The sequence below is a fragment of the Ruditapes philippinarum genome, unplaced genomic scaffold (genome assembly GCF_026571515.1).
Source record: "Ruditapes philippinarum isolate M1 unplaced genomic scaffold, ASM2657151v2 ctg5844_1_1_1_1, whole genome shotgun sequence".
NCBI classification, from domain to species: Eukaryota; Metazoa; Mollusca; class Bivalvia; order Venerida; family Veneridae; genus Ruditapes; species Ruditapes philippinarum.
Window position 1 is genome coordinate 55,382 of NW_026861823.1, and position 16,378 is coordinate 71,759.

Here is a 16,378-nt window from a genome sequence, read left to right on the forward strand (position 1 = left end):
GAGTTTATTGGACATTCCAGAGTAAAGCTTAACAAGAAAAAGTCCAACGGTTGTTCTTGGAGACCTTTTAGGCGTTGTTTTAATGTGTTGAAGTAAATGACTGCAAAAATCACCAAACTGTGGTTTGGTAAGCCCAGTAAGAGATGGATAATCACGTTCGTCTAATGCATCAAAATTAAGTGATGTATTCTGATTTAGGCAAGCGTTTCTCATTTTTTGAAGTATATTACATATTGAAGATCGATTAAGCAAAGAGGTACTTGTCAGCGTTTGTATGTTTGAAAAAGAGTCTTGAGTCAGAGTCCCATCAGAAATATGGACTGGACAACACCTTGCGTCTGCTGGTACTAGTATGTTGTGGTCAAGGAAGACTGTAAAGCGCCCTTCTGCTGGAAGGCACACCAACTTTGGTCCAGGCCTTTTGCACACGAAACAGCGGCTGTGGCTTCTGCTTGTGGAAGAGATTTTCAGCATTACCTGTAATGTAAGAAATGGTATAATAATAATAATGTCCTAAGAAGTTTTAAGTATAAGTAAGTGTTGAGCATTTTAAAACTTAATTTTACCAAGAGCCGCTCGACTGATTTGAGAATACGTAGTAATGTACACGTTTGGTCGCGTGACCAATTTAATTGTGTACTAATAAACTTTTAACGAACTTGGTGTTTTTAAATTAATTATATTCATTTCAATTCAAATTAAAATATTTTTTATAAACAGTCGATTTACTACATTGATTCACAGTTTGCTGATTACCAAAGTAAATGTGTTACGATTCATTTAAAATACTGAACAGAACAGAACATATATTTTATTTTGAATTAAGCATATACATCTCATTTTCATATTTAACAATTAAAATACTGCAATCCCATTTGACAAAAAACTATTTCAAACTCAAACACAAAGTAAATATGATGATTTAAGCTACCTATGTTATATATTGTGGAACGTGTGCCTAACAGTCCATGTTAAATATCTATTTAGGTTACAGATAATACAACATTAAAATAACGCATTTATACCATGTAATGTTACTTATTGATTATTATTAATTTCTTAAATATATTATGGTTGTAATCGCGTGCACTTACCGATGGAGGACTAGTGAATCGTTCGTTTGTGGACGGCGGAACGAGTGCATCACCAGCATCACCCCTCTCATCAACCGGTACGGGACCTGATTCTTTTGGTTTTCTAAGTTTTCTATAAAATTTGATTCTGCATCCAGAACACACAACACTATCGGATGTGCAAGTAATTGACAGATTTTTCTTTAAATATTTCTGAATATTTGCCGGTACAGGTCTTCTGTCTCGACGATTTGCTTTTCTATTGCAAATTGTGCAGATGTAATGCTTGACCATACCTGTAAGAAAAAAAAAACTAATAAAAAAAAAAAATCATCAGTAGTGGGATTCGAACTCGGGCCGCTCCCGTCATAAGCAGATGTCTCATCCACTGCGCTACAGGGGAATTTATAAATTGAGCGCCAAGTAATCAAGTACTTGATATCGATCGCACGCATGAGCTAAAAATAGAATTACCTGCAGACGGCTCTGTTTATTGTTTAAATATTCATTTATAGCACATATTTCAAATACCGTTTTCATATTTTTCATAACTTAATTACATTGTAAACCCATTTTCAATAAAATTTGTTCACATACATATCCATTTAAGATTGAAGCCATTCAAGTTTGGATCTCTACACTTGATTGCACCGCTGCTGCTAGCCGATCGTTTATTTATTTAATTTAGAAGAATATGACTTTTCTCAAATAAAGTATACAGTATTTAAAATATATATAGATCTATGTTTAATAATGTGAAATATTTATTTTGGGGTAAGAATATAATAAACATTTAAATCTACCTTGTTTGTAGTGGTGTCGTTGTTTACAAAGATTTATCGTTGGCAACAGCGATATTCGTACTCAAACCGTTTCGAAAATATCGTTTCGTCCTTGTTGTTATAAAATTATATTTAACAGATAAAACATTAAGTCTAATAGTTTCTCAACAACAGACATTGCTGAAATGATTATTTATTATAGATATTTGTAATTTATTTATTGATACAACATGTAATGACATAATTGTTTTATTTGAAATTGAATTTTTAAACATGATTTTTTCAATTATGATTGTGCCTTAAGTTCAAATTTAGATATGAGCCACCACGTGTGCCACTTGCAAACATACATTTTCATGTTTGTTTTTATTTATTGACCACTGATGCCAAGTGATAAATTGGCACATGTGGTGGCTCATACCTATTTTTAGGATAAAACATGCAAAAAAATCACAGAAAAGCCAGTTTAGTTAAAACCAGGGTGTGTGAAAGTGATAGTTTTGTTGGAAAAATTCATCACAAAATCTTAATAGGCTACATATTTGTACAGGTTTAGGATAGGTCTACATAAAAACAAACACATTTGATTTGGTTAAGCTATTTTATTTTTTCAAAATTTTAGGGCACTTTTATGGGGTTAGTGAACCAAGCCCTTTGGAGGGTAATTGAACAAGACATAGAATTGTATAATTCAGTTGGCGGGAAAATATCAAAAAGGGCAGGAGACATCCTGAAAGTTGGGAGTTTTTACGAAGGCACAAAAAATAATTTTCCCGATGAGTTTGATATCATTTGTCTGTTTTATTTTTGCGAAGAGACAAAATGCATGGATAGCGAGCTTAAAGAACATCTTGTACGAATAATTGCCAGGACAAACGAACTAATCAGAAAATGTGCTATCGACTTTGAAACTAGGGCAGATAAGAAAGACATTTGTATTTCTTCTAAAGATGGAGCAAGAAAAATTTATTTCGATAGGTATTGCGGAAAATCTCGTCCTGCTATGACAATGAATTTCATATATGACAACGAATCTGGTAAAAGAAAAGATGTTAATGTAGATGTGGTCCCAACAATTGTTATAAAAGATAAAAATCTAAGACAGATTGTGGATAAATATTGTCCTCTAGATCCATTCCGAGAAGAAATATTACAAACTGGAACCATTCTGATTGTACATGACAGTATCACATTCACAGAAACAGAAGTTCACGTCATGCGAGATCTTCTTTCACAAAATCATAAAATCGTGTACCGTCTTCTTAAATATCTAATAAATGGAAATAACGAGGAACACGTGAAGATATCTAGTAGGTCAGATATAAAGCTATACTCATCATATATGATAAAAACAGTGATGATTTTTCATCATTATAAGTGTGCAGAACCTGACACAGAAGAAATATGTCAATGTTTGGTAGATGTACTGAATGACATGTGTATTCACAAATATACCTCCACTTTTCCAAAATTATTCAAACAGAAAGAAAACTATAACAAAGATAATACAAAAAGACTTCATCTCTTAGGAGAACTTGAGAAAATGAGGGACCAGTTATTAGAGATGCAACAGACTGTGGAAATATATGATTATAAAAACTACAAGAAAGCGATGTCGATAACTGGTGCTTTTTTTCAACGTTGTAATAGTAAACTTCATCCACCTGACAACTTTGAGGATGACGACGAGGAATGGAGTGCGCTATCTCCTCTCCTATAAGACTTAAAGGAAATAGAGTATCTCTATACATGTGAACTATTTTCGATGATCAAGTGGGAGATTTTCTTCAAAGAGGGAGATTTTAGAATTTGCAATAAACAAAGAAGATAGTTCTCAGACATCAAAAAGAGGGAGATTTCTTTAGTTTGTGAAAATACCCCTTATTTTAAGAAAAATCTTTGAAAATAATGGCTGCAGAAAGTGGGAGTCACCCGCTAAAAGTGGAAGAGTTCACATGTATGGATGATCTCACATAAAAGAGCCAGTATAATCTCCCTTTGTTCCAGTATTAAAGACATTTATTCCACCAATAATTATAGCGTGTAATTTGTTTAATTAAATACAATTGTTCCATATTCTACTTACATATGACATTGTACAATAAACAAAACTTAAAACTATTCCGACTTAACTTTTTTAAGGTTCTTACAGGGTGAGAGAAATGTACAGCCTGACAGGGATTCAAATCTGGACCCTCAGAATACTGTTCTTTAGCTCTACTGAATGAGCTATCCGGCAATTTACACATCTTCTCCCCTAATAGTAAACAGTTTGATACTATAACATACTCTCCTTTCATACTGAAACTTGTCATCAAATTTTTTATGGGTACAGAGATCACGTTGACTCTGGAGCTATAATTATACAGTCTCATGTCTCAAGATCAGGGGCATAACATTTAAAGCATTCCATACCTGTTAGTTAATTATAATTCTATGAAAATTTTAGTCAGAATCCCTTGAAATATGTAAGAGTTGTGCACAGAAGAATATTTCTGTAAATATAAAATAATATAGAAATAAAACAAAGGGCCATAATTAGATAAAAATGATAAAAACACAACAAATAATTGCGCCCGAGGGAACTTCCTTACAATGGAAAGTATGGTTGAAATCCATTGAGGTTCTTGCACACCCATCTAGCCGAGGCCAATCATAAACTTGGTTATAAAAACTGATATTTTTACAACTTAATCATGAACATTACTTGTTCATACATGCCGTAGAATGGCATTAGCCAAAGCATGCCAACTCCAGCGTTATCACTAGCAAAATCCTATCTGAATTTTACTATTTGTTGTGATTTAAAAATCTGGTGAAAGGTGATCCCTCAGAAGCATTAATCACAACAAAAGTACATGAAAATTGCAGACTCGGTTTGATTGAGTCTGTACATGACGGATAATGAAAAACATTCCTTGTGCCCCCAAGGACCAGTCTGAGTGGTACTCAAATTTCAATCAATGATCCCAAAGGACCAGAAAAATATCAAAAAAATGAAGTCCCACTTAGTGTAAAGGTTATACAGTCACATTCAAGCTTTACTGGTAGGAAAATACCCTTAGATACCTCTAGTGTGCATTATATCAGGTACAAGCAGGAACCGGAGTAGAACTTGAGCCGGATTGCATCAGTACGTGTAACAAAACAAAGTCTCTTGTGGATTTCAAACTCACAAATCTGTCAGAGGGGCAAGTAAATTTTAAGTTGGGAACAGTTAACCTGACTCAACTACCAAGGCCCAAAGAAAAACATATGTAAGTTAAGTTGGTCAAAGTGTTACTTTAGAGGAGTTTTCTGCTTAATTTTGAAATTCATATGAAATGAAGTAATAGTAATAAAGAAGATACAATGTTTTTCTTTATCCTTCTGATAAGGAACAATTGATTTTGTAGATAATAAAATACGTAACTTTGCTAATTCATCTCTATTCAACACTTGTCACTAATTTTAAAAATTAAAGTTAAAAAAAATTAATGGAGTATGTAAACTTTAAGCCTGATGGCAGCAACAGTGTGGACCAAGATTAGCCAGACTACCATATCTGTCTGCACTTTTCATTATTCAGTCAATAATTTTTTTGAAAATTTTCCCTAAAAGGTAATGAATAGTTCTGCATTTAAAACATATAGCATGGTAAAGTTTCATCCATGCTGTCTGATCATGGTCTGCAAATTCATTCAGTACATATTTTTAAATTTTTTGGAAAAGTAATGAATGGTTTTGTCCATATTGAAAGATGGACAAGTCCATTTAAAACATATAGGGTGGTAAAGGTTAAAATAATCACAATGTCTTGTCCTGTGGTTTATTCAGAAAAGACTGTTGTACATTTTATTTTGTCTTCGGTTAAAACAAAAAATCTTATTAAAAGTTTAGTTGCAGACTACTACATGAAAATATTTTGATAGAATTATTTTGAAAACTTAAAAAACAAGAGGGCCATGATGGCCCTAGATTGCTTCCCTGACCCATCAACCACATCCGAGCAATGTCTGCATCCTGACCAAGTTTGATGTGTTAACAAGGTTTTTTCCATATTTAGGCAGCGTGACCTAGCTTTGACCCTAGGTGACCCGTATTCAACCTTGACTTTAAAATCATCAAAACAACCTTCCTGACAAATTTCCAGAATATTTGGATCAAAACTGCAGCCATTAGTTTTTACAAGATTTTTCTATTTTTAGCTCCTGTGACCTAGTTTTTGACCGGAGATGACCCATATTCGAACTTGACCTAGAAATCATCAAAACAACATTCCTGACAAATATTTAGCATATTTGGATTAAAACTGCAGCCACTAGAGTGTTAACAAGATTTTTCAATTTTTAGCTCCTGTGACCTAGTTTTTGATCTGAGACAACCAATAATCAAAATTGACTTGGAAATCATAAAAACAACATTATTGGCCAATTTCCAGAATATTTGGATCAAAACTGCAGCCACTAAAGTGTTAACAAGATTTTTCTATTTTTAGCTCCTGTGACCTAACTTTTGACTGGAGATAACCCATCTTTGTTTGACCTAGAAATCATCAAAACAACATTCCTGATAAATTTCCAGAGTACTTGGATCAAAACTGCAGCCACTAGAGTGTTAACAAGATTTTTCTATTTTTAGCTCCTGTGACCTAATTATTGACCCGAGATGACCCATCTTAGAACTCGATCTGTATTTCATTGAGACAAACATTCTGACAAAGTTTGATGATGATCCAATAAAAACTGTGACTTCTAGACTGTTAGCAACCCAATTGTTGATGACGCACAACGACGGACGCCAGACATAGCCCCACTTGACCACTTTGTGGTCAGGTGAGCTAAAAATGGTGAATAAAATTTAAAAAAAAAAAAAAGAGAGGAAGAGAAAATCACAGTGAATTAGGATGATTTAGGATACATACAAACAAAGTAAAATAATAGTTTTAGAGTTACTTTGTATGTTATTTTTCTTATTTCAAAATGTAAATCTAATTAGAAGGTATCATGTTGTGTAGATCTGTTCAATAAAGAAAATAAAAATTATCTGAATAGGGTCACCTTTCATAATGATTGTTAATTTGTGAACAATGATGGGATTGACCACTAGTGAAATAAGTTTACCTCGAATATGTTACTAACCTGAGCACAACAGCACTCTTCAATTTCCATAATGCATTATATGAGCCGCGTCACGGCAAAACCAACATAATGGGTTTGCGACCAGCATGGATCCAGACCATGCACAACCTTAAAGTGCCACCTGACCCCATTCATGACCTAACAGTGTAACTAGTCTACAGCCAAACTATCATACATAACCTTACAGTCTTAATACCATGTTATATACCGCTGGCTGTACAAATTTTATCATGTTCATATTTCAATCCCTTAAAAACTAACAATGTAAAGTTTCAAATTCAAAACAGGGTGAGTACAATAACATTATACAAATATGAATGATGAATGAGTTAAAAACACAGTAACGATGCTTCATTTACAAGGTACATAGTGAACATTTAATATACATGCAGTGATCTATGTACAGTGACAATTAACTGTTAGTTGGTGCATAAATATAAGGTGGATATATAAAAGGTACACACAACAAGTCATGCAGGTACATGTATTATATATATTATAGGTGCTGAAAATACAAAACTGGAAAACATACTGAATTAAGTTACAGTCTTAGTTTGAAAGTGTAAATTTTAATAGAATTTGAATAAAGGTTGTTATATTTATATAAGAAAAGCAAACAAATAATAATTACATATACATATGTTATACTGAATCGCATACATGCAGAGTACAGGGTGAAAAATTAGTCATTTTAAAATCTGTTAAAGTAAAAGATATGCAGAAACACAGAAACAATAAAAGGAATTATTTTGTTAAATTTTAATCAAGATAAGATGGTCTCAGCAGTCTTTTATTACATTATGTCTATGTCTGAAAGGTGAATTTTTATCCCCTAGTCTGACTGAAAAAAGAATGAAATATTGACAATGTAAAATCCAGTTTGTTGTGAATCTAGACTACCAGTATATACAAACATACACAAGAAGCACAATGCTACAATTACATGTTATATACGGTGTTACAGGTTATTTACCTTTCTCTGGATCAGCACATTTCCAATGTTTGACAACATGACACGGGTTTGTGTCAGTGCGTACCTTTAAGATGTCTCCACTTCCTAGCACACAAAACATGACCTCTGTAAATAATAAAATGAGACACGTCATGACAAAACCAACATAGTGGGTTTGCGACCAGCATGGATCCAGACCAGCCTGCACCTCCGCGCAGTCTGGTCAGGATCCATGCTGTTCGCTATCAGTTTCTCTACTTGTTATAGGGTTTGTAAGCGAACAGCATGGATCCTGATCAGACTGCGCGGAGGCGCAGGCTAGTCTGGATCCATGCTGGTCGCAAACGCACTTTGTTGGTTTTGTCGTGACGCGGCTTAATTAATTTGTTGCAATAAACTGTAAATATTTTGTACTAACTATAGTGAAATCTTGCAGTTCCTTTTAATTTCAATACTTGAAATAGTTCTTCATTTAAGTACATAATATTCCACACATAATTCTATTAGGTATAAGCAAGTACGGTTTCTTTGTCTTTGAATTTGGTTTGATTTAAAAACATCCCATTATAAATAACAGTATATCATAAGGTTAAAAACAATTGAAGACTGATAAGTACCCACTATTAGATTTTTAGAAGGAATCCCTGAAAAACCAGTCCTCTAAATTGTTCACTTGTTATTTTTACAAAATTTCTTCTTGAACAGCATTAAACCTGACATAAAATCTATTTGCCTATAAGAATTCTATCATAAGGAGTTATTTTTAAGTACTTTCTGTTTAGTGATTCAATACTTCTGGCAAGAAAAAAATAAAAAATTATTCAAAATTTAAAAGTCGCTTTTATCCGGAACATTATTGTATCATCACCTTGCAGTTACAGGTTAACTCCTTAAATAATTTGATAGGAGTTAACACATTACTGCACTAAGGTGTCCTGGCTCTAATTCATCAATGAGTATACTCAAAATGGTTTACCATGTTCAATAGCATAAGCTACATCAACCAAGCCTCGGTTTGGACTCAGTAGTAACGTTGTGATGACATCACCAGAAACAGGGGAGACAAGTCTTACACTACTGTCCCGACTCATCACTACAGAACGTGTAGAGAAATTCGGGTGACTTGTCTGCTTTATCTTCACAACTCGCTGACTGCAAATGACAAAATAAATTCTATAATTAAAATACAACTAACAACATAAGCATTCATATTTGAAGTACAAACTTGAAGTATATTAAGAATGGTTCATCATAGGAAAATTTTTGCAAACTTATAAGTTCAGGAAAACTCTAAGGTGCCTATTTGAGTTAAGAAACATACAAAGAACCAGTTTTAAAGATAAAGAGTGATTACATATTTTTGTTTTAGCTATTGTTCTAATTTACTTAAATGGACTAAAATTAGGCTATGAATAGCTCAAAAATACAATTTTCAATTTATTCCTGAGTATATTTCTTAATTTTTTGCATATTTTTCTGTTTTCAGTGTGCAGACTGATCTACACAAGAAATTTATATTTGATATTTTTTGGCTTTTGGACCTCAGTGGAGTTCCTTTAAATGGCATCAAACTATATTGTTGCAAAAATGGATTTTTATTGTTGTTCTGAGGCACATGCAAGAGGAAACAACAAGCTTTCTAAAATTACTGAATATTATTAAATTTTTACTGCCGAAAGCATACTTTTATTCAAAGTTTACTAGTAATTATTTCAATCATCAATTTGGTAACATCTGACTGAAGTACATAGCTGAGGTCATTTGTTATACCATGGTCCAAGGTTATAAAGAAATTCTCTAAGCACAAACTCAGATCTCTCTTGAATGGTCAAAAACTGCCACAGATTGTACATTCACCAATAAAAATTGTGTGATTTGAGACTGAACTCAGGAAAAAGTTACAACTTCGAGGCCAGGAATAACACAAACAATATACAAATAGTCTAGGTTGTGTTATTTACCCCACTGATGTATGTATGTGATATAGATGTTGTATTTTCCACATATCAACTGTCTGTCCATGGTATGTGAAAAATGTGTCATAGTCTAATGTAGTCTGTAAGTTTTTTATTGGACCATCTAATGTTGCTCTGAAATAAATAAAACATTGCATAATAACTCATTTGTACAGTTTTATGACAAAGAAAGAACACATATGCTGGTATATGGCATAATTCTCAATATAATAAACATGATAAATGTACTATCTAAAAGGAACAGGAATAATAAACCATGATTTAATTTAATAAACACTCTTGTTTACATGTTTGTTTTGTTATTCTTTGTATAATCTATGTATGCTTTATATCACTTTAAAATATATCTTGAAATTTTTCAATGTTCAGATGTTGAACTATGTGTACAGGCTTAACCTTTAACCAGCTTGCCAAAATGAATCCACCCATGCAACCAAGATATATAGTGAAATTTTGAATTTTCCCTAAAACTAACAAATGGTTTTGTGCAGATTTGAAGATGGACAAGTCTATTTAAGATATTTAGCATGATAAGGGTAAACTATCTGTTCCATTATTTTCTAAATTTGTTTAGAAATGGACAATACAATAATATGAAAAGATATGTAAGGGGAGTTAGCGGTAGCCTAGTGGTTAAGGTGTCTGCTCTCAACCCAGGGACCATGGGTTCAAGCCCTATTTGGGTCACAACCATGTTTCTACATATGTCATATGACACCAGTAATGACTGGTTTCAGTAAGCAGACTTGGAAGTGATTAATATAAGTTGCAAAAACTTTTTTTCACAATTGAGCTTAAATATGTTTAAACCAATATGTAAGACTTTTATACTGACCTATCTACCTCGTCACATGTGTCTAGGTTCCAGACACGGATAGTTTTGTCAGCACAGGCAGAGATGATAGCCGAGCCATGTGGATAGATATCTAATGCATGGATAGTCCCTGTGTGACCTACAAACACCATCTGTATGTGCCATTTGTTGTCCCAAATCTTTACTGAAACATAAAACTAACACAGTAAATAAATTGTTTTATAAAGCATAAACAAAAATGATCTTTAAATATTTATTTATCTAGAAGTAAATTATAATTATTGCAGTTAAGCTTTGTAATAGTGCCCAAAGACAAATTCAAAGATTTTTTGGGGACCTCATCAAAGTGTTTTTCTTATCTTACCTTTAAAGAAAAAACAAAACAAACAAGAGGGCCATGATGGCCCTGAGGTCGCTCACCTGTAATAGGCCCCCGGAGCAGGGCCAGTTTAAACCCCAGGGCTTTTATTTGAACAAACTTGGAAGACACTTGACAGTAGAAGATGTTTTACGATGTTAAGTTTTTACTACACACATATAATGAAAAACAATTCTGTCCCCCCCCGGCAGGGCCAATTTTCACCCAAGGGCTTTTATTTGAACAGACTTGGAAGACACCCATAAGAAGATGTTTCATACTAAACATCTAAGCTATAGCTCATTGGGTTTTTTAAAAGAAGATTTTTAAAGTTTTTACTATACACATAAAGTTAAAAACAATAACACCCCTGGGGCAGGGCCGCCAGTTTTGACCCCAGGGCTTTTATTTGAACAAACTTTGTCGACACTTACTAGAAGATGTTTCATGCTTAATATCTAAACTCTAGCTATTTGGGTTTTTTCAAAGAAGATTTTTAAGTTTTTGCTATACACATATAATGAAAATCAATGACCCCCGGGGCGGGGCCAATTTTGACCCCAGGGCTTTTATTTGAACAAACTTGGTAGACACCCATTAAAACATGTTTCATGCTAAATATCTTAGCTCTAGCTCTTTGAGTTCTTTAAAAGAAGATTTTTAAGTTTTTACTATATGCATATATAGGGAAAATCAATGACCCCCTGGGGCGGGACCAATTTTGACCCCAGGGCTTTTATTTGAACAAACTTGGTAGACACCCATTAGAACATGTTTCATGCTAAATATCTTAGCTCTAGCTCTTTGAGTTCTTTAAAAGAAGATTTTTTAAGTTTTTACTATATGTATATAGGGAAAATCAATGACCCCCTGGGGCGGGGCCAATTTTGACCCCAGGGCTTTTATTTGAACAAACTTGGTAGACACTCATTAGAAGATGTTTCATGCTGAATATCTTAGCTCAAGCTCTTTGGGTTCTTTAAAAGAAGATTTTTTAAGTTTTTACTATATGCATATAGGAAAATCAATGACCCCCTGGGGCGGGGCCAATTTTGACCCCAGGGCTTTTATTTGAACAAACTTGGTAGACACCCATTAGAACATGTTTCATGCTAAATATCTTAGCTCAAGCTCTTTGGGTTCTTTAAAAGAAGATTTTTTAAGTTTTTACTATATGCATATAGGGAAAATCAATGACCCCCTGGGGCGGGGCCAATTTTGACCCCAGGGATTTTATTTGAACAAACTTGGTAGACACTCACTAGAAGATGTTTCATGCTAAATATCTAAGCTCTAGCTCTTAGGGTTTTCTAAAAGAAGATATTTAAAGTTTTTTCTTTCGGTTGCCATGGCAACCAGAGTTCTGCATGGAATTAAATTCTTTGAACAATTTTTAAAGGTGACCACCAAAGGAACATTCCTGTGAAGTTTGGATGAAATTGGCTTAGTGGTTTATGAGGAGATGTCATTTAAAGTAAAAGTTTACGGACGGACGGACGACGGACGGACGGACGCCGGACGAAAAACGATCACAAAAGCTCACCCTGTCACTTTGTGACAGGTGAGCTAAAAATTAGTCCAATTGAAAAACCAGTATGTTTTGTAACTCTTGATATTTTCAGAACAAAATTTTGTTGTTTTTATTTACACTGTACATGTATTTATATTTGAATTTATTATTATTATTATTGCATGTAATAATATCGCTTTTATATGTTCCCCTGTGCAAGAAACTGCAAAGCAACTCAGTCTAAAAAGGAATGCCACCATTCCCCATGCTGAACAAAAATCACTGTGTATGGTTTTGCTAAACCATGAATTTTGTTGTGAATTTTACACATTTCTGTTGGTATATACATATACATTACTTACTAGTTCCATCAAGAGCACCAGTTATAAGATATTTCAGTGGATTAAAGAAGGTCATAGCTGTGATGTCACGTTCATGAAGGTCTTTCCTGTAGGACAGCTGCTTCCCATCAAATACATTGTACACCTGTAATCAAATTATTTGTATATCAAAATAAAAACTTAAATCAAGTTGATTGTTTATGTATTCCTCTTAAATAAATAAATAAATAAATAAATTTGAGACAAACATCATCAATAAAGCAAATATGCCACCAAAGATGATAGCTGACAATAGGTGTAATCCTGAACTCGGCAAATGTGGATTTTTTCATGCTAATACCCTGGTACAAACAAGCTTTTATCATTATAGTTTCACTGTGCGCCATGTTCACAATAGTTTAGTCAACCTGTTGCGATTAATATTTTTTGAAGCTGTAACTGTAAAAGTTTGTTTGTACCCCTGGATAAACTGGGGAAACCCAAAATATTCTTCATTCCATAGTAAGTCTATTGAAACAAATAAAAATGTAGGATATATGTTTTAGCTATCATAAAATGATTAAATGTGTTATACATAAAATGACTTAAATGCAACAAACTGACATTCTTGTTTTTAGAATGGCATCCTGACAAATATCAAGAATAAAAGTTCAAAACATGACATCAATTGAAGAAAAAAAAAAGATCAGTCATTGGAAAAAAAGACCTATTTTAATGCTTACCACACATGAAGTATGAACAGATAAGAAGATTTTCTGTGATCTACTAGCAGTTCCCTCTAGCACCATGTGACTAAACATGTTGTTCTCTTTATACTCTGTACGATTCATCTTACGAGGAATTAAATGTCTCGCTCCGTAACGAAATGCCCAGGTCTGTAACATAACAAGATTAAAAAAAAAACTACATTAGATCAGTCCAAATTATTATTAGAGGTGTTCTAAAAAACTTTTCCTTGTTACTTTGTTGTTTTATCTCTTTTTCAGAATTTTTAACAGGTCAGTCATTTCGTAAAAAGACATAACATGAACTATCATTTGTAACAAAACAAAAATTATCTTAAAGCACATCATGCCTAAAAATTCATGATTTTTTTTTCTTTAGAAATGTCAAAATTGTGATTAATAATGTTTTAATCATTGATTTAATGCATGATAGATGATTAACAACTGAAGAAAGCAGCACTGAATGTGCAGTAATGTGTCAGAAAGTTAGCAAAATGTAAACAAAGTAGTATTTTGATTTCCATATAAGATACTTATTTGGTATGTAACAAGATAACCCAAAATAAAGGGACTTTGACAAAACTAAATGACAGCATTTCTGAGGTGTAATGGGCCTTCAAAGATATCACCAAAGTTTACTTACAACAAAATATCCTGGCCCAACTGTGACAAATTCATTAGTGTGTTTGTTATAATCTGCCAGGAACAATTCTACTCGTTTGCTCTGTGACTTGAGATATTATCTCAAAATCATTGTTCTCAGCTGAAAAAACATTAAAACAACTTTTAATTGTATTCATAAACAATAATACAAGAGCATAATTATTAAAGGAATATACTGTCTAATATGCTTAGACATTGCTTCTTTGAAATACAGACATTATAACTGTTCAATATGTTCTTAATTATTTAAGATAATCAGTATTTGTACATTTGATATCCCACAGCAGTGTGTATAATCTATATTTGAGGAACTCTACCATGGTTAAAATTCCACTTTTTTTCTTATTGTTAACAGAATGTTGTTTTTCTTTCCAGAATTTGTATCCAAAAAATATCATAAATAGTAGTGACATCATTTATTATATTGATCTATTTTTCTGATTCAAGTCATGACTTCACATTGATAATGATCAATGATGTCAACTGGGAACCAGACATCACTATGATCCATGTAGAAAATCTTTTATAGTATTAGTATACATTTTACTTTTTTTTTTGCCAATTGAAAAACTATAAATTTAAAATATTGTTTTTTTTTTAATCAAAATAACAAACATTTACCTACAGAAACAGTTGATTTTTCCCCATTTAAAATAACATATAATATCTAGATTAATATATAATTTGTATTAAATAAAGTTTTTTAACTTACAAATTAACTCATCACCACCTGTAATCCAGCCAAACAATTGTTAAAGTTTTTGGAGCAGTAAAAAATTGATCCATAGGTTCCTCAGGGGTATAAGCTTTCTTTTTCCGTCCGTTCTGACATTAAACATATATCACCGTACAGCTTACCATCAGTGGTCAAGTATTCCTGAAATTAGAGTATGGAAGAAATTTTGCATATATGACATTCAAATTAACAGCACAGAATAAATTTAAAGAGGAATATAGCAAAACACCCTCTAGTTTTCAACTTTAACCCGTAACCTGCTAAATTATCTTAAATAGACTTGTCCATCTTTCAAGGGGTGGATAACAACATTCATAGGTAAAATTTCAAAATATTGAACAATGTAGACCAAATTTAGACCATCAGATGACCACTTGTGTTGGCTGGTCTTTGTTTGCTTGGTTGTTATGGTAGAATTTTGCAGACAGCAGCAGAGATGGGGTAATCAGTTAACCAATAATAGTAATACCTGTAATTACAAATTACTCAAACCCAAAGTTTCAGAAATGTTTGGAGTTCTGCCTGCCATCAGACTAAATCTTTGGAGTTAATGCTTTTTATACAATTCTTTAATGAACTGAAAACTTTTCATACTTAAATTCAATATTACCCTCAAACAAATTTTATAACCTTCCAAATTTATTGAAAAAAGATACACAATTTAGACTTAACCGAAAGGAACCTTTACCATTTCAATAAATAAGCAAAAAGAATGAACTATTACAATGAAAATTATCAATAATAAAGTAGGCACTTTAGACGGATCAAAACCAGAAAATTTCTTTATATAAACACCCACTTGTTTCAGTTCAGTTGCATGGTGATTCATTTTTTTCGCAAGTTTGGGGAGGGTTATACCATGAGAATATAAGAACATTTTTTTCATCAGATTCTTTCACGGCTGATAATTGTATTCTTGATGGAGAACTTCGGATCGTGTGACCAATATGTCAAAGCGAGCTTTACGGATCTTCTTCTTGTACAGAATCTACGCTTTCCATTAAATTTCCAGCTGCTTAACTCATTGGCATTCCTTGAAAAAAATTAATTTATTGACATCATTAAAATTTGTATTTTTTGAAAGATTCAGTCATTATGTGCATATCTATGTGCGTAATTCTAAAAATTTTTTCAAGAATTGAGATTTTTTTTAAATTTCAACTTCATTTTAAATATTCAATTTAAAAAAAAGCAATGACAATTGAGAAATCTTTAAATTCCTGTTTTTCACTTATATTTAATATTTTTTTCTTCAAACAAACTTCAAAAACAACTCAATTTTATTATTATTTTACTTAGATTATATTGGACTTGCCTTTGTTTGATTA

The 16,378-nt window shown here is 32.7% G+C and overlaps 1 protein-coding gene across 1 annotated transcript in view; it reads right to left on the reverse strand.

Moving 5' to 3' along the window:
* Positions 1 to 14,347, reverse strand: part of LOC132716944 (WD repeat-containing protein 97-like) — a gene marked incomplete at its 5' end in the record, with an annotated part of 51,760 nt that extends 37,413 nt beyond the window's left edge. The window contains 7 exon segments of the mRNA XM_060700287.1: positions 7,949 to 8,053; positions 8,904 to 9,079; positions 9,889 to 10,017; positions 10,739 to 10,901; positions 12,948 to 13,071; positions 13,649 to 13,801; positions 14,295 to 14,347. Of these exon segments, the coding sequence (XP_060556270.1) occupies positions 7,949 to 8,053; positions 8,904 to 9,079; positions 9,889 to 10,017; positions 10,739 to 10,901; positions 12,948 to 13,071; positions 13,649 to 13,801; positions 14,295 to 14,347 (903 nt within the window).
* Between the last annotated feature and the right edge of the window lie 2,031 nt (positions 14,348 to 16,378).